The sequence below is a fragment of the Patella vulgata genome, chromosome 9, assembly GCF_932274485.2.
Source record: "Patella vulgata chromosome 9, xgPatVulg1.2, whole genome shotgun sequence".
Classification (NCBI taxonomy): domain Eukaryota; kingdom Metazoa; phylum Mollusca; class Gastropoda; family Patellidae; genus Patella; species Patella vulgata.
The window spans coordinates 11,744,208-11,768,469 of record NC_065887.2 but is presented as its reverse complement, the minus strand read 5'-3'; the positions used below and the strand labels follow the sequence as shown (position 1 = coordinate 11,768,469).

The following is a 24,262-nucleotide window of genomic DNA, read 5'->3' as shown; positions in this document are numbered from 1 at the left end:
GAAATAAAATTGAACTATGTGTTATCCCGGAAATGACCTAGTTTGAGTCTAGCGGACGTTAATCTCTCCCTCTCTCTCCCTCTCTTAAACATGGATTATGTAAAATATATTAAGTTAAGATTATCATGATAATTAATCCCCACTCCTGTCCACAATCCAACTTTGTTTAATCTTATATTTTGTACTGGATTTGTTCAGGATGCTGTTAATCCAGCTTTGTAGTATAAGAAATGATGAAATTCAAAGCATTAGTACATAAAGAGGAATAATTAATTTAAAACTATATAACAAATCTTAAATAACAGCTTTTATTTCGCCCACGTTAAAACCTGGCCATATGTTGTTCTCGTCTCTTGTCACCTCTTTACAGATTATCGTACATGATTTATCATCGGATTTTTGTAAAATAAAATTTATTTGTGTTTTGGACATCAGTGAGACAAAGATGTCCAATGATTTTCAGTTTTCGGTGTTTTGGACATCAGTGAGACAAAGATGTTCAATAATTTTCGGCTTTTTCTTATAAGTTCAGTTTTAAATACCCAATGAATGCTCTAGCGACAAAACTTATTATCCAATCTTCTTGAAATTAATATAGATTGTTCAGATTATTATGGCCCAAAGAAAACCATCAAATCATCTTCTGATCAATTTGTAATTGATAAAACTTAATTATACAAATTAATGACATGAAAATGTCTTTTAAATATTAGCAGTTTCTGTTCATTATGTCTAAAATTATGGCCTTTTTCACTTTATGGAATCTTGTGATTTGTTCAGTCTAGTAACGACAGTTATCGAGGAATATTTGTGTTGTATTTTAGAAGCCGAGCCATTTATTATTTTCCCATCTATTGCTTTAAAGTGAAAATTGCATATTTTCTAAGAAAGTATAAACATAATTATTTCTATATCTATTACTTTAAAATTGGTTGTCAAATCACTAATATACAGTCATAGGAATCATTCTATCACTTAAAAACATTCACATAAAAATCGGAAATAATTTCTACTTGCTGACAGTATTTTGAAATTCTATCATTTCTTGTCCTTGGATAACTAAGTCTAGATAATGAAAGAGAGAGTTGACTTGATTGTCAAAGTCCGTTGTTAAACAGATAAGGATAATGATGCCTGGTTGAGTGATAATACCACTGTAAAAGTCTGCGTTGGATTTAAAAAGAAAATATATTTGCCAATTTCTCAATTATAGGATTTAGGATTATTGTGTGTATAGATACCATGTATTTTAAGGCTTTATTTTAGCCTATTTTAAACATATGGCTTTAAAAAATGCAATTATCACTTTAATGATAGTGTTATCATGTAAAATAGACAATCTCTAGGGACTAGTCCCATGTCCCCTTCATATGTTGTTACGACTTCATACAATCTCCTTGTGATTTCAATTCAAACAAGTTGAGACCCTTGTTTCAGTTTGTAGAACCTTGTAAACCCTCAAATGACAAAATTTATAATCTGATCTGTATGGAACTGTCTTGTAAAGGCCCCCAATTACCTACAAAGGAATAAATATGCGACAGCCCTTGTCGACCGCTCAGACGATTTAGCTGCTGTGGGCGTATAGGATTCGTTGCCTAGCAACCTATCTTTCTAGGGGCAAATACAGCAATTCAAAAACCAAAAATACGTTGCTGCTCTTCTCAAAAGCTTTTTGTACCACATTTTCATGATTTGAAATTCAAAATAAAACATTTTTCATGTGATTTCAGTGGATTTTTATTTATCATATCCTTGAACAATTGGTTTGGCCTTGCATTGTAGATGTAAAACGGCAGGAATTAGATGTTTGAACTGCCACTGTGTGGGCCTGGGCAAAATTCTCACATTGCATTCTTAAATGTAAAACCTTAGCAGATAACATTACCATATATGTTAAACATAAAAATGGCTATATTGTTTTGATGGCACTTGAAATACTCATTTCCGTTCTGCCACTCTCTGGGGCTGGACGAAATCCTCCATTCTCATAAAGCAGTATACTTTAACCATAGAAAATAACATTACCATAAATGTTAGACATAAAAATGTCTGTATTCTGTTGATATGATCTAAAACACTGATTTCTTTTCTATAATTATGAGATGATAATATAAGCCTTATAAACAATACAGTATATTATATAATACTGTAATAAGAAAAATTAAACCAAGATGGTTAATGGTGTGGGTTTGAGCTTATATAACTGTTAATTACGTAGATTGAACATTGATGACGCAGGGCTTGTTCACATTCTCTTCATTAACAACGATAACCGTAGCAATGAGTGGGATTTTATTTTTAGGGATGCTTTGTGTTAATGCGTCAGTGTTAACAGTTTTAATGTTGACTTTTTGGTAAACCATATATAATTTTATATAGTTTATAAAGAGTCGTGCCTTTATGGAAAAATTGATGACGCAGGGCTTGTCCACATTCTCATTATTAACAAAGGTGATGGTAACAATGAGGTGGGTTTTTGGGATGCCTTGTGTTAGTACGTCAGTGTTAACAGTTACAAATTTTAGCCTTTTGAAGTGAACTTCTTATATAATTCTATATGGCATTGTGTCTGACAGAAAAATTCACTGGCTATATTTGTGGATGTTCAAAGATTTTGTATTGGTTCGTCAGTGTTAACAGTTAAACATTTTAGCTTTTGAAAATTTGACTTTTTTGGTAAACCATATGCAATTTTATATAGTTGTATAAAGAGGTGTGCCTGACGGAAAAATTGCCTTGCCAGATTTGTGGATGTTCAAAGATTTTATGAACAGTTTTAACAGTTAAAAATTTAACCTTTTAAAATTGACTTTTTTGGTAAATCATATACAATTTTTATATAATTGTATATAGTGTTGTGCCTGCCTGTAAGTTGTCCACAAATTGTATGTATTATTTATGTTAGATAAAAATGTCTATAAATTTCAGAGGATTACTTATAATGTGTTATTTCCCACAAACTCTTTTTGAATACATGTACATGTATCTTGTAAATGTTACTTTTAAAGAATCAAAATGTTACGGACATTATGGACTGCTTATATAACATAATCACTGTGGGTGTATATTTTGTTTCCAGACAAATTATCTTTAAAAAGACAAATTCATAAGGAGAAACATGATCAAAATTGAGAATCTGACATTGATTTTTTGTTGAATTATTTGCCATCATTGATTCCTTCACTTGTAAATGTTCTACAGACCAAAAAGATTGTTTTTATTTTTCGTGCATCCTCCATCACAGTGTAACATGATGTGGACAGCTAGGATGACAAATGTAGTGATAGTTTGCATGTTTTTCGATGGCTGTCAGTTATTGGTGTTGTTTTTCTCTTTGCTCAACAATCTTTTCTCTTTTTCAGGTTTTGATACAAAATGAAAGATTTTCATCTGTTGACAACATCCTTGAATCTAATTAGACATCATAATTTTGGAACCTCCACATAAAATGATGGGACACCAAGACCCAAGCTCCAAGGAGCAACAATCCATAGAGCAGTTGGCTTACATTGAAGAACAAGCAACAGGAGCAGGCTGTCACCAGCAGCAGCAGCAACACCAACAGCAGCAACACCAGCAGCAGCATCATGTTGCTTGGCCAGCTGAACAAGAGACACGGCTACTGGAAGGACATCTTAGAGAAGCTAATCCAACATTTTGGCTACATCCAGCAGGATCTCATCCCAAACCTCTAACTCCAGACCCTCGCGAGGTGACTCCACATTCGCCCAGAAAACGTGAAATGGTAGCCCCAAGATTACAGCATCCAACTTTTAGTGACATTCGTGGACCAGGAGCATCAGACATAAAAGGAAAAGAGAGATCAGAGTCCCTTCCTGACACTATGGTTATTAAAAGAGAGAAACCTCTTTTGTGGGCCAGAGAAAGTGAGGATAGTTATTTCGCCGATAAGTTTTCGGACACGTCATCTAGTAATATTGAAGGCAGTAGCAGTAGTCGAGAGATGTCCCCTTTCACTGGTTACGAAGAAGGAACCCATTCACCTAGTCTAGAGTTGCTTGTACCCCCTCCACATACCTCTTCTGGAAATTCTGATAGTGATGAAAAAGATGTAACTAAAATTAAAACAGAAGAGTCTTGTGATCCTGTTGAAGACGAAAAGCCTTCGCATCATGCGAAGTTTAAGAAAAGATTACATGAAAGGTATGTTACAAGTATGTTGCAAGATTGTCCTGAGCAAGCTGGTTTAACTAGGTTGTCTGACTCATCTGTATCTTGTGCTGCTCCTCAGTCCAGGTCACCATCTTGGATAAGAGAGTCGTCTTCTGAAACGGAACCATCCATGAGACGTCAGCCAAGTGATTCACGTTCTGATACACCAGATGATGTTTTCATGGAACCATCACCCCCAGCTGTTGGCACTAAGCGATCTAAGCCCCCTTGTCTTCAACAGAATGAACCCCTTGATCTCTCAACAAGCCAGAGTCTGTCTCCACACCAGATACAAGAACCCGAATTGAGTCCCACAGCAACGAAGCAATTTTCTCCGATGACTTATCGGTCACCACATCGAATTCCTTATTCCCCTCATGGACTTCTTTCCCCACAGTCGCCACTATGTTCTGTGCCAGAAGGGGGAAGGATTTTTACGTTTAGCATGCCCAGTCCATATGAAGGACCTCACTCAGACTCTGATCTCCTCTCTCCGAGTCCAATGTCTCCACGCTATTTTACTTTTCCTCCACACAGTAACATTTTAACACCCATGTCGGAGGTAAATCGCTTGGCAGTCTCACCACGTGCTTTGTATCCAACTAGTCCATTACAGTATACACAGTATCGAGCTAAACATTTCAGTCAGCGCATTAAGGAGGAACCTAAAGCTGGAATGTTCGAGAAACGGTCCCTATCGGAATCAGATGTCACATATTTGTGCCCGGTTTGTGGTCAAGTGTTCCCTTCGTATGATAACTTGGCGAAACATATGGCGAAACATTTACCAACAGAAACTATACGTTCAGCAGACAATAACAAAATACATTACTGTAAGGTTTGTAATAGATCGTTTTCACGTAGTGATATGTTGACACGACATATGAGGTTACATACAGGCTTGAAACCGTATGAATGTGGGGACTGCGGCCAGGTTTTTAGTCGCAGTGATCATCTAAACACACATAAACGTACACACACTGGCGAAAAGCCTTATCGATGTCCACAGTGTCCGTATGCTGCTTGTAGACGTGATATGATCACAAGACACATGAGAACTCATACTAAACGCTCCACGAAACGCGGACGCTTCTTGGCTGTTCCCGACACGGAGACTGATATACGAAAGAGTTCTGTATCGAGTACGGATACAACCGATTCACAACATTCAACACGAACTTGTTCCGCTTCCAGTATGGATAGCATAGAATCAGAGTCAGGACAACAAAAAGTTGGTCGCAAAGATCCTGTTAATGTTTTGGAACACTTAGGACCTATGATGCCTTGGACGTGTAAAAGTGACCCCTCTGATATTGGTGATATGTCAGATGTGCATTTACAAAATGTGCCGTGTGATCGTACGTTTGACCCCTTCATGGGTTATCGTAAATCACGCAACTGGTCAACAACAAGCTACGAAAGTGTGGATTCGGAGGACCATAATTCTCAGCGCGATTCATTTGCAGATGATGCTTTTACAGAGTCAACAGAGCCGGCGACCGCTAGCCGACCTTTGACACCAGGTTTTGATGCGGAGAGTTTAAAGAAGTGTACTATAAGTTCCGATAATACTAGTAGTAATATTTAGGCAATTATCATTGTGTATATAACAGCTATTTTATCATTCCTCGTTACATAGTTTCATATACATGTAGACTTACACTACATAGATTTTCCATAGTTGATTGATCATTTCTATCATTCTTGAACACATATGTTCTGAGAAATACATGTGAGACAAAGTATTGATAAATCATGGCTTCTGATTACATAATACATCAGAGATTGTTACATGGAAAAATTGCATGATGAAAAACCGTTCGCTTCATTTATCTTGTTATTAAGTTAAATGTATAAAAATTCATTACGACATCATAATCGAAATAGAGCTTTGCTGTAATGGAAAGCCTTTCATGACAATTAATTCTATACTGGTATCTGGAATGGATTTTTTAAAATTTTCTCCCCGTTATCTTTGTAATATGTTCTTCAGAAACATACATGTAGGTTTTTTTTTAATTAAGATTGGGTTATTAATAGTACTTGGCTCTTTGTCAGTCTGACATACGCCTAATTTGATGTCTTATCATTTTCAAATGTACAAAATAAGTCTGACATTTTTTAACAGGTCAGGTTGTTTATGCCAGTTTTGGGTGCAAAATAGATACCAGGTAAACATTTATATGTCCATGAAAACTGTTTTGATTTGGTCCATTCTTAAGATATGGTTCATAAATGGATAGTTTATTATTGGACAGTTCATAAATGGACAGTTCTTAAACTGATAGTTGAGTAATGGACATGAACATTTATAAAAAATGAACTGTTCAATAATAAACAATTTATAAAATTAAAGTGCAAATAAAAAAATTAGAGTTTGCTTAAACATAACAGTATATGGAATTACTGACCAGATAATGTTTATATTTTCAGTTGTAAAATTTCAGAATGGTTCAAAGTTTATGTTTTGAAATTTGAGATAAATTGCAATTTATGTGAAATTATTTTTGCTGGGTGGAAGGATTTTAAACTTTGAATAAGCTTGATATTTATGTTTACCAATATCAAAGTTCCTACTACATGTAATTAGAAATTGTCTGAATTAGATTTGTTTAATCCGAGATCAGAATTTATATTTTACATTTAAACTGATAAAAAAAACTTACATATTAATTATTATAATATTATAATACTTGAAATACGTCATGTACTCATATGATGGAATTATTTTGTTTATAAAAAAAAAAACATGTTAGCTGTGTTATTATTTTGTTTGGTGAAATTTTAGTCATTTTAATTTTTGTTTATTTGTGTTTTCATCATTTTGTATATTAATTGATATCTATATATTTTGGTGTGGAAAGTGAATATGATCGTTCTCGAAAGAATATGATATATCTACCAATATTTTCCCAATTAATCAGTATTTGAATCAGTAGAGTAGCCAGAGTAAACGAGGGGGTGCTTGGAGTCATCATTTGCTAAACAGTGTAGTCTTGATTGTCATTGAAAAAGTTGTTGCAATAATAACAAAGTCTTGGTTATCCATTTTTAAATTAAATCATTAACTGCCAATCGTATTTAAATTTATTGAAAATCAAACTCATCCGAAGTTCTAGAGTGTTGATTATATGTCTGGCATGTCAATAAATGTCTAATTAATGATTTATATAACATTTGAGACCAGACGAAAGATCTGCATTAGGCAGATTTAGCTCTTGAATAATGCATCTTTAGCTCTTGAATAATGCAACTTGAAGTTATTGAATTCAGGTACATCATTATACTGATGATTAAAAGCAACAAGCACCCCCCATTGTTTTCATGGCTACTCTAATGAGAAAAGCTTTGTTTATTTTTTTGTTTTTTGGTAAAAAAAAAAACCAATTTACATATTTTAATAATGTTATTTGTTATTAATTATTTAGACATGGCATCAAAAAGTGCTTTTTATATATGATAATGTTTGAATCTACGATAGGATGAAGAACTTTATTATTTCTAAACATGTAAAAAGAATGTTGTTTAAATTATGTATATACATGGCAATATGATGTAAGTTTAGGGGCTAGCTCAAACATCATCAAATTTCACACCTTGAGATTAAGAAAGGGGTGGGAGTGTCTATTTAAAATCATACCAATATTTTGTTGAATATTTTTGTTAAGGTTGTGTAGTCCTCTTCATCTTGGTTATAGTTAACAGGAAGAAAATAACATTTAGTTAGGATTAGTATAGTTGATTGGGTAAGTTGACTGGTAAAATAAATATGGTCATTTACAGTCTTTATATGGAGTTAAAATATGCTATATATGGTCATTTACAGTCTTAATGAATCTGTCAACTGGCGTGGTTTCAAATCCCCGGTTGTACGTGACAAGGAGTAGGGTTGCCTGTCCAACCTCGTGGGTTTTCTCCAGGTCCTCCGGTTTCTTCCCACTGCTAAAATCCCCTGTGTGCAAGCGAATTATTAAAATTAAATTAAACCATATGTTAGTCCCAAAATGACCTAGTCTGTGTCGAGTGGACGTTAAACCCCATTTCTCTCTCTCTCTCTTAATGAATCTTACAAACCTCAACATTTCTCAATTTAATGTATAAAACTCTTTAATACTTAAATACCTACTGAAATAATGTTTGATTACAGTAAGTAGAACATAAACAGTGGGTCCCCAATTTCACAAAACATTCTCACACTTAATTTAAGAATTTACTCAATATTTTAACTAAAATACAGCCCTTTTTAAAACTTTTGTTGTATTAATGTATCAAATACATCAATAAGAACCTATGTGCAAACATTTGGGTTTCTGGATCAAAGATATTTCTCACAAACACTGATTGGAAGTTGAGTAAAATCTAAGAATGCTTAGTGAAACCAGGGTCAGAACTTTAAACTTCTAAATTGATATGCATTTTATGATTAAAAGCTGAGAAATAACAACATAAACGGTAATTTTTTAGTCCTTGGTATATGATCAATTAATAATACCCGGTGATGTGTTGGTTTTTTTGAAAACTTTTTTATTAATCCATAAGCGTTTATGCTATTGCAATAACTATTTGCTATTCTCAAATATATAAATGGTTGTTTACTACTTGCATTAAGCTTGTCTGATATGACAGCTGTTCTCATATTTACAGCCATTATTGTCTGTACTTATTTATTGTTCAATATCAAGGTTAAAATCAAAATAGTTTAAATAGTTCAGTTCTGAAATTTTCATATTTACAAAAAATCATGAAAAAATAAAATACGACTTTTAAGTAAGAGCACTGGATATGACCGGAAGTTTTATTTACAAATATTTGGAACTTTCCAAAGTCCTAAATTTATGATTCTTTCTTTTAAATTTAGTGCTTTTCTATTAAATGAATTAGATTATATTGCCTGTATAGGTAAATAAAGCCTACAATGGTTACGTTAGAAAAATAATTTGTGTTGCTGGACAACGAATTGTATTTTATTTGAGAATGAGATTAATCCAACTGTTAGGTTCTGTTCTTAACTATTTATGCTGTGAAAAATGCACGATGGCCTTACTGTATATCATTTGTCTTTAAGGGCAATCACAATCAGTTTCACCATATATACATGTAACTACAAGATAAGAAATTGGTGTAAAGTTACAAAACCGAGGACCTGTGTACACATTGGTGCGCACGTAAAAGATCCCTTGGCAGTTGGAATTCGATATATGAGTAGGCCAAAAGGATTGCTGCCCGTGCCTAATTTCCCTCATAGCATACTGTATGGCCGTCTTTTTTTATTATCCCAGTTGGAGCAGAACAGTAGGACATTAAACCTCATTTGATTTCATTTGATGTCAAGTTACATGAATTTAACCAGTTGAATATGTTAGGGTATAGTGATGATTTATATGAAAGACAACAAAGAAACTGTATGTATTTTGAAGAGTATATTATTTTGTTTTGTTGAACATCTATATATATCTGTGGTTATATATGTATATTATAATTAAATTGAACAATGAAATATTTTATAATTGTATGTATTAGGGTAGAAAAATAGCTTGAAAATTATAGTCTTATTTTTACACTTTGTAATATTTTTTCATATGGACAAACAATGGAAAAGTTTGAAGTGCGTCTCCCCATATATATTCATGAATGTTTCTCTCATCTATATATATATATATATATATATTGTTTGTTTACAAACATTTAACAGTCCATGTTTGTGGTGAAAATAGACAAGACATATGTCCGGGCTTGGAAATAAAGATTTGACTTGTACTGGACAAGCCACAGTGGCTCAGTGAGTAAGAAGTAGGTGCGCTAACCTGGAGGGTCCATGTTTGATCCCTGCCTTCACCGAGAAAGATTTTCCGGCATGTTTCCGCCTTGTCTTTGATGTAGGGCGGAGGTTTTGGTTAGGGACAAAAAAACCCAAAAAAACATGGTCCGTGTATACATTGCCGTGCATGTAAAAAAAATCCTGGACAGTTGGAATTTGATAAAAAAAAAGTAGGCCATAGCGCTGCTGTCTGGGCAAAATTCCCCTCATAGGAGCAGAAAATTAGGACGTTAAACAACATTTTATTTTGTACCCGACAATATGTCGGGCACTAATATGAACTACTACCTGATATATTAGGCCGGACATGTATTAATTAATCAGTAAAAACACTAAAATGAGACAAATCTGTTCTAGACAAGATGACAGGCACCAGAGCCATTGTGCCTGACATCCTGAATTTGTGCCGGACATTGTGTATGACCGGAGCTTTATTTCCAGGCTTGCCATATGTCAGATTTGAAATGAAATAGGACGTATATACTTGTAGATGTAACTACGAGAAACAGGACTACCGGTACTTAAATTTGGTTTTAAAATGAAAGTCAATTTAATTACTGGGACAATTATTAGATTTCATCTTCCATGTTCATTCTTTAAGTCAATGTTAATTATAACCAAGTTTTATTTTGTTTACCTGGTAATTTTTAAAGATCAAACATTACTGTAGTCATATAGATCCATAAACCACTATCAAATAACTCATGAAATCAACCAGTTTGGTTTCTGATCAGTCCACTGATTTCGGCCTAAATCATGCTTCTTCCTCCTTTAAGACTTGGGATGTTGGATGGCCGAATGGTTAGAACATGTGCGTTGAATCAGAAGGTCTGTCATTGAGTCAACTGGTGTGGTTTCGATTCCCCGGTTGTACGTGACAAGGAGTAGGGTCGCCTGTCCAATCTCATGGGTTTTCTCCGGGTCCTTCGGTTTCCTCCCACTGCTAAAGACCCCTACGCGCAAACGAATTAATGAAATAAAATTGAACCATGTGTTAGTCCCGAAATGACCTAGTTTGTGTCGATTGGACGTTAAACCCCATTTCTCTCTCTCTCTCTCTCCCCCTTTAAGACTTGATTGTAATATACAAGCCATTGTTTTAGGTAATTTTATCCTTCCTTGTTGATGTTTTTTTCGTTAACATAAAATGTTGACAGGTCAAAGTTAGAATTGGATCAAAACTCTCATTGCGAGAATGATGTTGACATGCCCGAAGTTAAGTCATTCGTAATTTTGTCATTGACTTTCTGTACACATCTAATTTCATGTTTTAACAGTATTTTGTAGTACCGGTATATGAATGTAGAAAATAAAAGTAGATATATTTTATGAGAATTTAAGCCAGTTGTAAACCCGGTGTTTTTTACACATTAAGGCCTTAGAGATTTCTGCACTTTTATGTAATGATTAGATAAATAATGAGTCTTTTATCTCATGCATGCACTTCCAAATAATTTGTTTTTACAAAGAAATGAAATGAAATGGAGTTTAACGTCCTACTTTTCTGCTCCTAACCTGGGCTAATGAAGACGGGCATACGCCATACAGTGTGCTATGAGGGAAATTTTGCCCGGACAGCGGCACTACGGCCTACTCTTATATCGAATTCCAACTGCCGAGGGATCTTTTACATGCACGCCAATGTGTACACGGGACCTCGGTTTTTCGTCCCATCCGAACGACTAGACAGCTTTCCTTGTCAGCCCCTCCGTCCTGCATCACTGACAAGGGAGAACCACGCCGGAAAATCTGGATGAACTTTCTCGGCCAATGCAGGGATCGAACACCCGACCTCCAGGTGTTTTTACAAACCTTCTATCGTGTTTTTACCCATTTCTCTTAAAGATGCATTATGTAAGATTTAGATAAAGAGCTGGATATTCTTGCTACGCTAGCCTGGAGGTCATGTGTTCGATCCCTGCATTGGCAGGATTTTTCGACATGTTTCCCCTTCTCAGTGGTGCAGGACGGAGGGCCTGACAAGGACAGCTGTCTAGTTGTTTGGATGGAATGAAAATCAGAGGTCCCGTGTATACATTGGCGTGCACGTAAAAGATCCCTTGGCAGTTGGAATTCGATATAATAGTAGGCTGTAGTGCCGCTGCCCGGGCAAAATTTCCCTCATAGCACACTGTATGGCATATGCCCATCTTCATTAGCCCAGTTTAGGAGCAGAACAGTAGGAAGTTAAACCCCATTTCATTTCTTGCTATAATAGCTCAAAACAATAGTTGATGAAATATGAATGGATTGAAAATTTTATTCAAATTACTCGAGAGAGTTGATTATAACCTTGTCATGATAATAAATGTCTAATTAGTAGTTTATATAACATTTGAAGCTAAAAGAAAGATCTGCATTAGGCAGATTTAACTCTTGCATAATGCATCTTATCTTCCATCCTCGGTATCACCTGTGGTCTCATTCTGTTCCACTCCACTAACCCCTGGGTTAATTAATGTGCTAATTTAATTGACCATCAAAAATATTGTTAAATACATAAACACTGACATAAAAGCATCTTTTAGGACATCTTGCACTTCTTTTATATTAAATTTCTTGAAAATTTTCTCATAATCGAGCGAACAAGCTGCCTTATTGTTGTGACGTAAACAATGAGGCTAAGACTGGTTTGTAATCTATTTTTTTGATTGGTTCGTAGAATCAAGTTATGATTAAGGGCAGATAATTTGAATACTTGAATACCCCATGGATGAACCTAGGGTATAATGGAGTTGAACGGAATGAGACCACGGGGGAAACCAAGGATTCTTATCTTCAGTTGTTTTAAGATCAAACACCTGAAATACATTCAGAATTCATACACAAGACATGCATTTGAATAATTGGTTAATAATTCTTGAACTTTGACCTTCTGTGAAAGTCCAGTGTAAAGAAAGATATAAACATTTTTGGTTGATGAATATTTAATTTCCAAGACAATAAAAACCCATGTAGTTTATAACAAAACTGTATTAGTTTTGATTATAAAAAAACTGTGTTGATGAAATTACTCTTCCATTTGAATTAATGCTTCCTCAGAATTCATTATTATTTTCATGTTAACATAGACAGTGTGGACCCAGACTTTTAGATTTGTTTTCGATATTAGCGCATTGATCTTGCAGCTGCTACTGAACAACTTTATTTGAAGTTTACAATATTTATAAATGTATTACATATTAATACTGCATTTTCATTTGACTACCTGGTAACACATTTTATTCATAACAATTACATTAAGATCTGTTACATGTGTTTCAAGTAAAAAGATCAATATGTTCTAGTAATTTCGGTAAATAGGTAGTCATAGCACTTGTGCTGGAAACTACCAGATTGACCTTTAAAGTAATTTAAACCACCTGTTATTTTAAAAAAAAAAAAATATTAGGGCTAACTGTGAAAATAGTAGTTAAGATGGTTATCAAATGTTTCCAAAGTAAAGTGGAATTTCTTGTTCTGCAAATAATTATTCAAGTTATCGGGACATTAATTCATCCAGCAGCCACATATAAATAAGTCGTAACATTTTTTAAAATCTTGATTATTTACATTAGAACCCTAACTGAAAGCCATTTAATTACTGTAAAACTTGAGTTTCAAATCTTTAATTACAGCACTGTTAAAGTAAGTTTTAAGGACTTTTAATTTCAGCACTGTTAACGTAAATTTAAAATTGTTAATTATGGCACTGTTAACATAAGGTTAAAATCTTTAGTTACGGCACTGTTAACGTAAATTTAAAATTGTTAAATACGGCACTCTTAACAGAAGTGTAAAATCTTTAGTAAATTTACGTAAATTTAACATTGTTAATTACAGCACTGTTAACGTAAGTTTAAAATCGTAAGTTGCAGCACTGTTAACATAAGTTTAAAATCTTTAGTTACGACACTGTTAACATAAGTTTAAAATCTTTGATTACCTTACCGCACTGTTAATTCAAGTTTAAAAACCTTTAATTTTAGTACTGTAAAACTCAAGTTTAACAACCTTTAATTATAGTACTGTAAAACTCAAGTTTAAAAACCTTTAATTTTAGTACTGTAAAACTCAAGTTTAAAAACCTTTAATTATAGTACTGTAAAAGTCAAGTTTAAAAACCTTTAATTATAGTACTGTAAAAGTCAAGTTTAAAAACCTTTAATTATAGTACTGTAAAAGTCAAGTTTAAAAACCTTTAATTATAGTACTGTAAGAGTCAAGTTTAAAAACCTTTAATTATAGTACTGTAAAAGTCAAGTTTAAAAACCTTTAATTATAGTACTGTAAAACTCAAGTTTAAAAACCTTTAATTATAGTACTGTAAAACTCAAGTTTAAAGTTTCTAAGGTAATATAATTAAATTTTCATCAACCAAAAAAGAGAATGTTTATTGGTCAAAAACAGTTATTTTATTTGCAACTTATCATTATAAAGAGGATTACTTACCAATTTGTTTGTCCACTGTTGAAGTACGGTATAAATTATAGATGAAAAAATTAAAGTTAAATTATGCACTTGTTCATTCCCATTTACACTAGTAAAACACCTTTGCTTTTCATGAAGAAAGGAAAGTTAAATGTTGATCACTTTTAAATCCCTGGTCAAACTTCAATCCACCAAGAAATTAACTCACCTATGGGTGAAAAAAAAACTTAGTAATGATGTCTCATGTGAAGGTAATTCCTTAAATCCAAGTATTTATTGGATTGTGAACACTAAAAGAATACTTCTTCAAACTTAAAACTTAGTTAATTTCTGACAAAGATCAAATTAATTTCCTAATGGTTGATTGCTATTGTGCCTTTTAATACAAACTTTTAATGAAGGTGTATTTTAGACTGATGAATTGATTTATAAAAGATTATTTTGTAGTTATTCTAAGATCAGATAAAATGAAATTATTTTCTGATATAATTACTAATTAAAACTCAGATTACTTAATCAGTGTTTCCATTTAGATTATATAAAGGGTGTATGACTTTATTCTTCAGAATCTTAAAATAGACGAAAATGGGTCTAAAAAGCCAACTTAGTGTAAATTGAATATATATAAAGTGATTTATATTATGTTTAAAGAAAAAACAAATTGTAATTTCTAATCAATTATGTTTGGTGAAATATGTGAACAATTCAAATTGAACGACAGTTGTTTACGTGTGCTTAGTCCATTCTTCATGTTTTTTATTATTATTTTGTTGTTTGTGAATCAGCCATTACTAATTACTTCCGCATTGTCTTGTAGGATATGTTTCCTGTGTTCATTACAAATGGTGCCCGAAACGATAGAATATATGACTCGTGTACTAATTATACAATGTTGATTGTGTCTTAAATATTGGATATTAGGATCCCATAGTTTCACGGCAAGATAACAACATAATTATTGATTGATATGGACTGATATTGAATTCTAATTCATGTTATTAATTTAAAAATGATGGATAATATTGAGTTACAGGTTTAGCTCCTTTAAGGCACTCGATTTAAACATAAATATAGCATTGAGTGAGAAAATTGTTCGCCAATCACACTTAAAAACTGATCATGAAGAAGCACAGTAGAAATTTGATACCAATTGTTGTTAAATTACTATGTCGGTTTCTCTGTGATCTTAAGTGTCATTTGCAATGAGAAGACCTGATGAACAAAGCAAAATATCCCATATTAATTGAAAATGGCCGATAGAAAAAAAAAAGAGATTAACTTGTGGACTGGACTAACCAGATGCAAAAAAAAAATTAAATGTAAATCTGTTAATACACATTCATATTACATTAAAATATGCTTTTTGATCCATTTTCCTCAATTTGAAGTTTCCAAAGGTTGAGTTATATGCCCTTTAAAAAGCTTAAGTTTAAGTGAGGTGAGTTTAAGCTGAGGGTTTAACATTGATTAGAGTAACTGACTTTTGTTTAATGATGCATTATGTAAGATTTAAATAAAGAGCTGGACGCTTTTTGCTATAATAGTTCAAAAATAGATAATAGAAATTGAATATATTCAATATTTCTGTCAAGTTATGAATATTTGAAGTTTTGGAAAGATTTAGTCTAAATTGTGTTGTCTAGTACTATTGCTATGATAATAAATGTAGTCTAGATTGTCAGTTATAACATTATTCGTATGTAATACATTTAATATCCCGGCCATTTGATGGTCTTGAGAGTTGATTATGGGCTTCTCATAAGAATGAATGTCTAAATAAATCATAAATTATATAACATTTGAAGCTAGAAACACAGACGTTCAATAGGAAGATTTATGTCTTACATAATGTATCTTTAAATAAAGAAGATTGTTGATTATTATATATTTGTTAATATAGTTTACCTATCACCGGTGATATTGATTAGCTTGTTCGTATTTTGTAATACGGATATCAAGTACAAATTTTACAGTTTATTAATTTTGTTATGTTAGTAAATCAATATGTGACCTGCAATAGTGAAATGACTTGCAACTTGCGACTCATTTGGTGACATGGGTCACATGGATTTATTTTAGATGTAAGTCACATCATCCAGATACAAGAAAAATTGTATGTTTAATATAGTAAAGAATAATTTCGATATATTAACGTATCTATAATAAAGAAGTGAATTTCATTAAAGGAAAGTTGGTACCAGAAATCATAAGCATGCCAATTGTGCTTCATACTTTGAGAATAGATCTCTGCCCGGAATGGCTGCCATATCCAAAAATTAGTATACTATTTCGTAATGCGATTTTATTTCGTTTTACATCTTTCAAACACACAAAGACCAAATAAACCTTTTCAATTTTATTAAATGGAAATGGAATCAATACTTCCCCAAATTCTTGAAGTATGCTTAGTGTTTTCGACTAAAATCGTTGATTTTAGTAGGACTTAAATGTCGGTCAACTGGCTTGGTGTCTGTTCTCAGGCAGAGCTGACTGTTGACAGACAGTCTTAAGTTTAGTATGAAGCATGCCCTGTGTTTGGCATCACAGCCATTAGTTTAACTCTTTAAGTAAAAAACTGAAATTGTTTCATTCATTCATTCATGCTTCTAATTTTAGCTGATTATGTTGTCGTAAATTCCATATACCTTCAGTATAAAGAATAATCTGGTAACCAAATCAGCTTTAGATGTGAGAAAGGATTTATTTTGCGATCATTGACTCAGAGGCAACAAATAAGCACAAGAGTTGACTAATGTCCAAAAATGTTATTTTGTTAATATTAATTTAATATCAAGTATATATTTTATTGTTGTATTTATATTTTATTTGTATGTATTTTGTAAAAAAAACAACAACACAATTAATTGTTTTTTTAAGTACTGTATTGTATTAATATTTTTTGTTTTAATCAGCCCTGATCATTTTGTTCTTTGTATTTTATCAAATCAAACGGATTTTATGTTTTATTCTACTATTACATCTCACTTTGTAAGTATCCATATTGTTTTCATGTTGTCATAGTAATATTTTATTTGGTGAGTTGATTTACTGTACTGATGACAAGAAACAAATTTGATTTGAAACTTTATTTGGATGTTATTACAGTATACACAATTACATGACCTGACGTTATATAAACTCGAGTCATTATTCTCAATATTCTATCAGATTTTTCTCGTCTAAGTTTACTAACCTGTAAATATTTTGCTTAATTTGTTTTAGGCCATATTGTTACTGGATAAAATTGATAGGTCATTGTTTTCCAAAATATTTTTCAAATTTACTTTCTTTTTATGAAAAATACCAAGAAATGCTGCTCTAAATTTATACATGTTTTCTGCCGAGTTGAAATCCAGTAAATTGCATTAGTTTTTGGTTATTAAGGTTATTTACTATTTTTAGGCATATATTTTGTTGATTTGACAGTCGGAACATGGCAGCTTACATGTTATTTCATATTGTGCCTATATATATATCTAAATATATGAAAGATAAAAAGGTTCCATCAAATAAGCCTATTGTTTAAATTGTTGACAAGATACCATGATCTGTCCACACCCAACATTAACTGTATTATAATACACAATGGCAATCCAGGGTTAGATTCAGCAATTTGATGATTGATGAAAATCTAGATACAATTTCATTTTGTATATGTAGTTCAAATTTTGTTTCATTTGTCTTCTCGAAAAATAAGTTAAGAGGAATATAAATCAAATTTAGATGTGTATTTGAATCTATTGCAAACTTTGTTGATCAGATTCTGAAAGATTGTCGGTGATCTATTCATTATTGATATTATGGACAGTGAACAAGGGTTGAGTTGTGTGGACGGATCATAAAATCGGTTTTGACTAAACTCTGTCCATCAGTACAGTATATAATATATGAGAATTTGTTTTTGACATTATGGTGATAAACTACCATACTGTAATATTGAATTATTTGTACGGTGATTGTGAATAACCTAGAGTTACTATATAGTGATGAGTTGATACCTGTCGTTGGTGATATGTATACCGGTTTTAATTGTCTCACTACCATTGTGGTCAATTCATCACCAAATATGGTAATAAATGATGCTTTAAATATTTCTAATTTGTTTATTTTTTTGTTTTGGAACACGGTGGCTAAGTGTGTTTGATCCTGGCTAGCTCCCGGTGTTGGCCGAGAAAGTTTGTCAGGATTTTCTGTCATGGTTTCCCCTTGTCAGTGGTGCAGTATGGAGGGCCTGACAAGGACAGCTGTCTAGTCGTTTGGATGGGGACGTAAAACCGAGGCCCTGTGTACATATTGCGTGCATCTAAAAGATCTCTTTGCAGTTGGAATTCGATACAAGAGTAGGCCATAGCACCACTGACTGGGCAAAATTTCCCTCATAGCACACTGTTTGGTGTATGCCTGTCTTCATTAGCCCTGTCGGAGCAGAACAGTAGGACCTTAAACCCCATTTCACTTCATTTTATTTTTCTCATACATTCATTGAAGGAATGTTGAACAGACGTGTGAAGCATTGCAGCGGTTTTGGCATCACTCCATTCTAATCATATATATATATGATGCACCTGAATTGTCTCGGCTTCAGATCTTGTCAAATTCTTGGACCCTCCACTGCTTAAATTCCTGAACTCACTCCTGGATAATCAAGGCTATTATTTTACACATCATGTAGACCAACCTGAAACCTAAATTGCAATAGAGTTGGTGAAGCTATATCAATTATCCAGTCACTCACATAGACAAATCGCTCACAAGAACTGACATGAAAAACATACAACTGCCATGTCTCCACACTGGGACATTGACAGTTCATAATGTCATCTTTTGTCTCCAACACAAATTGCATTGTTATAAAACTGTAATGTCTGGCAAAATATTTTTAAATACGAAAGTGCCTGAGAAATAGCCATAATGGCAGCCTTCCAAGCAGGGCTGGTTTTTGGCACATTTCACCAATTTCCCCCAAATGGGCCTCATACTAGAAAGGGGCCCTACAGCTCACCAACTTAAAAATTTTCCAGGCAATCTAGCAGCAGACCTATTTTTTCATATCCTGCTGCTGCAATGTATTCATATCCTGTAACTTTGAGCCTCACAAATTGGGCCCGCATTCCGAGTCATACGAGTGCTGTGCGTGAAATTTTGCTAAATCAGCTAAAGCCGTACAAAATTTCAAAACTTTATTTAAGACACCTTTTCAAGAAAAGTTTCCAGTGTCAGAACAGTTCCCCCACATGCACAGAACAAACTTTAGTTTCAAATGTTGTGCTATAAAAATGCAACAATAAAGATAATAATAAAGCAGGTATTTTTTTTTCTGAGTGCAGGAAATGTTTTACTTCAAAGAATAAACAGGGGGTTACGGTGGCTAAGTGGGTAAGGCGCTGGCTCGCTAGCCTTGAGGTCGGTTGTTTGATCCCTGCATTGGCCGAGAAAGTTCATCCAGATTTTTCGAGGTGGTTCCCCTTGAAAGTGATGCAGGATGGAGGGCCTGACAAGGACAGCTGTCTAGTCCTTCGGATTGGACAAAAAACCAAGGTCCTGCATACACATTGACGTGCACGTAAAAGATCCCTTGACAGTTGGAATTCGATATACGAGTAGGCCGTAATGCCGCTGTCCGTGCAAAAAATCCCTCATAGCACACTGTATGGAGTTTGCCCGTCTTCATTAGCCCAGTTTGGAGCAGAATAGTAGGACGTTAAACCCCATTTCATTTCATTACAAAGAATAACAACAAATCATTAATAGAATTCTTGAGCGATATATTATTAAATTATAAAATAAAAACAAAATTAACAACATATTAATTATTTACAAGTCTGTACATGGATGTAAATCTTTAATTCAACATGTGTTAACAAAAATATTTGAGCTATCATATTGATCACAGTCAAAATATTTTAAGGAATGCCTGGCAATCTATTCAAAATTTCACTTTTTTTCATTCCAGGTATTTGATTTTGTGAAAATGAAATTGGAATGAAAATACAATCAAATTTTAATTAGATGGGAAGAAGCAATAACGTAATAATTACCATAACCAACTATTTACATACCGTAATTACCCCTATAGCAACTGTTTAATACTGACATAATAGTACTGTTACCCCTATATCAACTGTTAAAACTCTGACATAATAGCATTATTACCTCTATATTAGTCTATATGAACTATTGAATTAAAACCCTAATATACATTTATAGTAATAATACCCCTATTAATTCAATATGAATGTATATAAACTTAATTACATTGAATGTTTAAAATTTTTATTGTATTCAGTATTGTTCTTTGAAGTACATGATTAGTCCAAATTAAATATCAGTCGATTGAACCTGGTTAGTCCAGTCTATAGATTTATCTTTTGGTCATTCGTGGATCATCCATTTTAATAATTTACATTGACTTGTTGGATATGTTTTTCTTTGTTCTTTACAAATGGGGCTCCAGACTATAGAGAACTGATTTAAAATGTTCATCATGTCATAATTACTGGATATCAGGATCCCATATTGTCATTGCAAAATAACAACATCAATACTGATTGAAATGGACCAATACCGAATTCTAATTTGACTTTTTAATTTCTAGCTCAATGAGATTTTAAATGGCATTTTATCGAAGTGTCAATTCTAACATATAGGTGGATTTGATTTGGGATAAAATTAAATTTATCAACATACAGATAAAGAGCTTATTGGTTCATTGTAATTACCTGTATATGTGTACCATAATATCATATTTTACTGTACATTATTCATACATAAAATAATAAACATAAAATAGATATAAATAATAAAACAACAATAAATTATAACAACCACTAAAACAACAATTAAAGATAATTTTAATCTTCCATTATTCTATTATGTAAGTGAGGGGAGGGGGAAAGGAGTCTGATGCATGCGCTTTTAAGCCTAGCTCACAGACCAGCCGAAAGAAACCGGGTGAAAATTTTGTATGTGCAGTACCAAAAGTCTACAGTGCTGAACGTAAGTCTCCCTCGCGGGTTTACTAAAATTTCCCCCGTCTATTGCCAGTAGCACGTACGGCAGATTGTGAGCTAGGCTTTAGATAAGGTCTGTCATTGCGCCAACTGGCATGGTTTCGATTCCCAACGTCTGTCCATTCTCGTGAAACTGGATTACCGGAGAAAACATACAAGGTTGGACAGAAGACCCTTTTTGACTCCATGACAGACCTCATGATCTAACGTGCATCTGTTAACCCATTTGACCACCCAACTTCTCAGACGATATATTTAACTATATAATTTGATTGAATATTAAACAGGCATTATGCAAGAGCTAAATCTGCCTATGCAGGTATTTCTTTAGGCCTGAAATGTTATATAAACTAATAATTAGGCATTTATTAACATGACAAGACCATAATCAACTCTTGCTGCCATAGGATGGGTCTGATTTTAAGCAGATTAGAACGGTTCAGTCATTTAATGATTTACCGTAAAAATGGTGAAGCGAGGCTTAGCCTCGAACAACCAGTACATCGGTTACAATATGTGCACACCTTTTGTCAAATCTTCAAAGGCTATAACATGTATCTTCACTCAGTAATTTGAATGAAATTTCAATATATTCATTTTTCATTATCTATTTTTTTAACTATTATAGCAAGAACGGCCAGCTCTTTATCTAAATCTTACATAATGTATCTTTAAAACTTATATATCTAACAGCCTTATCATATATAAGGATATAAGGTAAAATCGATAATTATATTATTGGGGAAGGGGTAATACCACTTTTCCCTGTGTAGGCCAATGTCATGAACTTTTACTGCTAAACTATTGGCAAGAGATCTCTTTCTGTCTGTCTCCCTCTCAGATGAGATTCCAAATAAAAGAAGGTTGCTAGAAAGCAATAATCTGCCTTTCCATTTGTAATATCAAAATATTTTTTAAAGTTATATATCATATGTTAGTTATATTAATTCCAAAGTATGTATGAGTTATGGCCTGATATTTCAGTTTACCTATAGGCTAAACATTACTTATATTTAATAAGATGCATACCTAGAATAAGCAATATTGAGATTCTGTTCCCTCAATCTCTTTCATACATAAGTTAGTTTAATTTATAGATCACTAAGCCTGGATAAGACACCCATCATAATCTTTGTCAATCTCTTTCATACAGAAGTAGTTAGTTTAATTTATAGATTACTAAGCCTGGATATAAGGCAACCATCATAGTCTTTGTCCATCTCTTTCATACAGAAGTAGTTAGTTTAATTTATAGATTACTAAGCCTGGATATAAGGCAACCATCATAGTGTTTATCAAACACAAAATATTACACAAGGTATATATACAAGCCTGGACATAAGACAACTGTTATAGACATTGTTTGATACATATTATCACACAACGTATATATATTGTAATATACAAGTATACTTTATGTGATAATTGGTGTTAAAAGTCTGTTACAGGTGCTTTCCAGACTTGTAGATCATGAGTGGAGAGTGCATAAAATTTAAGTTCCATTCCCACCCCTCCGTACACCATAAATGATAAACTCGGCTCAATGTTAGCTTTTAAAAATACTTTGTAGTCAGGGTTTCAATAGATTTAAAATACAGATGTGACCTCATTCTTTGATGTTGGCGTACATTATTTATAGTAGTTGCAATTTTGGACCCGCGTGACATATTTCATTGCATAGCACATGTGAGTGTCTGTCTTTAAGTTGTTTAATGGTCTCAAGCTTGAGACATTGCGTAATATATTGAAACAACACAAGGGGGCCATTAAACTACAAATAACAGTAAAATACTCTGTGACCGAAATTCCATCAGAATAATTCAACACAATGGTACTTTCTTTCCATTGCATGTTAACTTAAAAGTCGAAAGTGACCACATTAAAACATTATTATGAATATTTATTTTTTATGCCATTTGTATCTTGTAGAGGTATATCTTCTTTAATCTCATTATTTACTAGAGTGTCTGTGTCACTACTTGCGTCAGGGGAACTATAAGGCGTCAACGGACCTGAGTATGTATAAAAACATGTCATGATGGCAAACAAAATAATATCTAATCCCATCAAGGCAGCAAACAGAAAAAATTCAGCTGTCTGAAAAAGAAACAAATATTAAATACAATTTAAAAAAAAAAAGAAATTGGCTAACGATTATTTTTGTGGTCTAAGGGGAGATAATATGACCAAAGGGACAATTGTGCAGAGTTATTTCCCTTAAATAATGCTGTGGCTTAATGATAGCTTTTAACATTGCTCACATTTCTTTTATTCAGAGAATAGTATTTGCTTTCTTGAAAAAGCACCTATACCATAAAGTTGTACTTTTTGCATTCATTCAAAAATTGGTATGGCCTTTATAGCTTTATAGATTACTTCATTTCCACAAATTGAATAAATCTAAATGTTTTTCTTCAATGTACAAATACGGAGATCCCTTGTAAATGCCCAGCTGATAAATATATACTCTAGATGAAGACAGTCAGTGATATATGTAAACCTGATACACACCATCTCTCTCACAGACATATAGAGAGAAATGGAGTATAATGTCCACTCGACACAAACTAGGTCATTTTGGTACTAACAAATGGTTCAATTTTATTTCAATAATTAGCTTGTGCATAGGGGTCTTTAGCAGTGGGAGGAAACCGAATGACCCACAGAAAACCCATGAGGTTGGACAGACAATCCTAGTCCTTGTCACGTACAAGTGGAGAATCGAAACCACAGTACTTGACTCAAATGACAGACCTTGTGATTTCATGCGAATGCGCTAAACCATTAGACAACCCAACCCCACTCTCACAGGTAAACCCAATATTATATTGCATCGAGTAAGCATATC

The 24,262-nt window shown here is 33.2% G+C and overlaps 2 protein-coding genes across 4 annotated transcripts in view; one reads left to right on the top strand and one right to left on the bottom strand.

Annotated features, from left to right (window-relative positions):
• LOC126832383 (zinc finger protein 777) overlaps positions 1–6,762 on the top strand; it is a 49,551-nt gene extending 42,789 nt beyond the window's left edge. The window contains exon 4 of the mRNA XM_050563136.2: positions 3,366–6,762. Coding sequence (XP_050419093.1) covers positions 3,452–5,764 — 2,313 coding nt within the window. The 5' untranslated portion in view covers positions 3,366–3,451 and the 3' untranslated portion in view covers positions 5,765–6,762. The remainder of the gene's footprint in view (positions 1–3,365) is intronic.
• Positions 6,763–20,152: 13,390 nt separating this feature from the next.
• LOC126832384 (solute carrier family 15 member 2) overlaps positions 20,153–24,262 on the bottom strand; it is a 40,527-nt gene continuing 36,417 nt past the window's right edge. For all 3 annotated transcript variants that reach the window (XM_050563137.1, XM_050563138.2, XM_050563139.2), the window contains one exon: positions 20,153–23,511. In XM_050563137.1, coding sequence (XP_050419094.1) covers positions 23,305–23,511 — 207 coding nt within the window. In that variant the 3' untranslated portion in view covers positions 20,153–23,304. The remainder of the gene's footprint in view (positions 23,512–24,262) is intronic.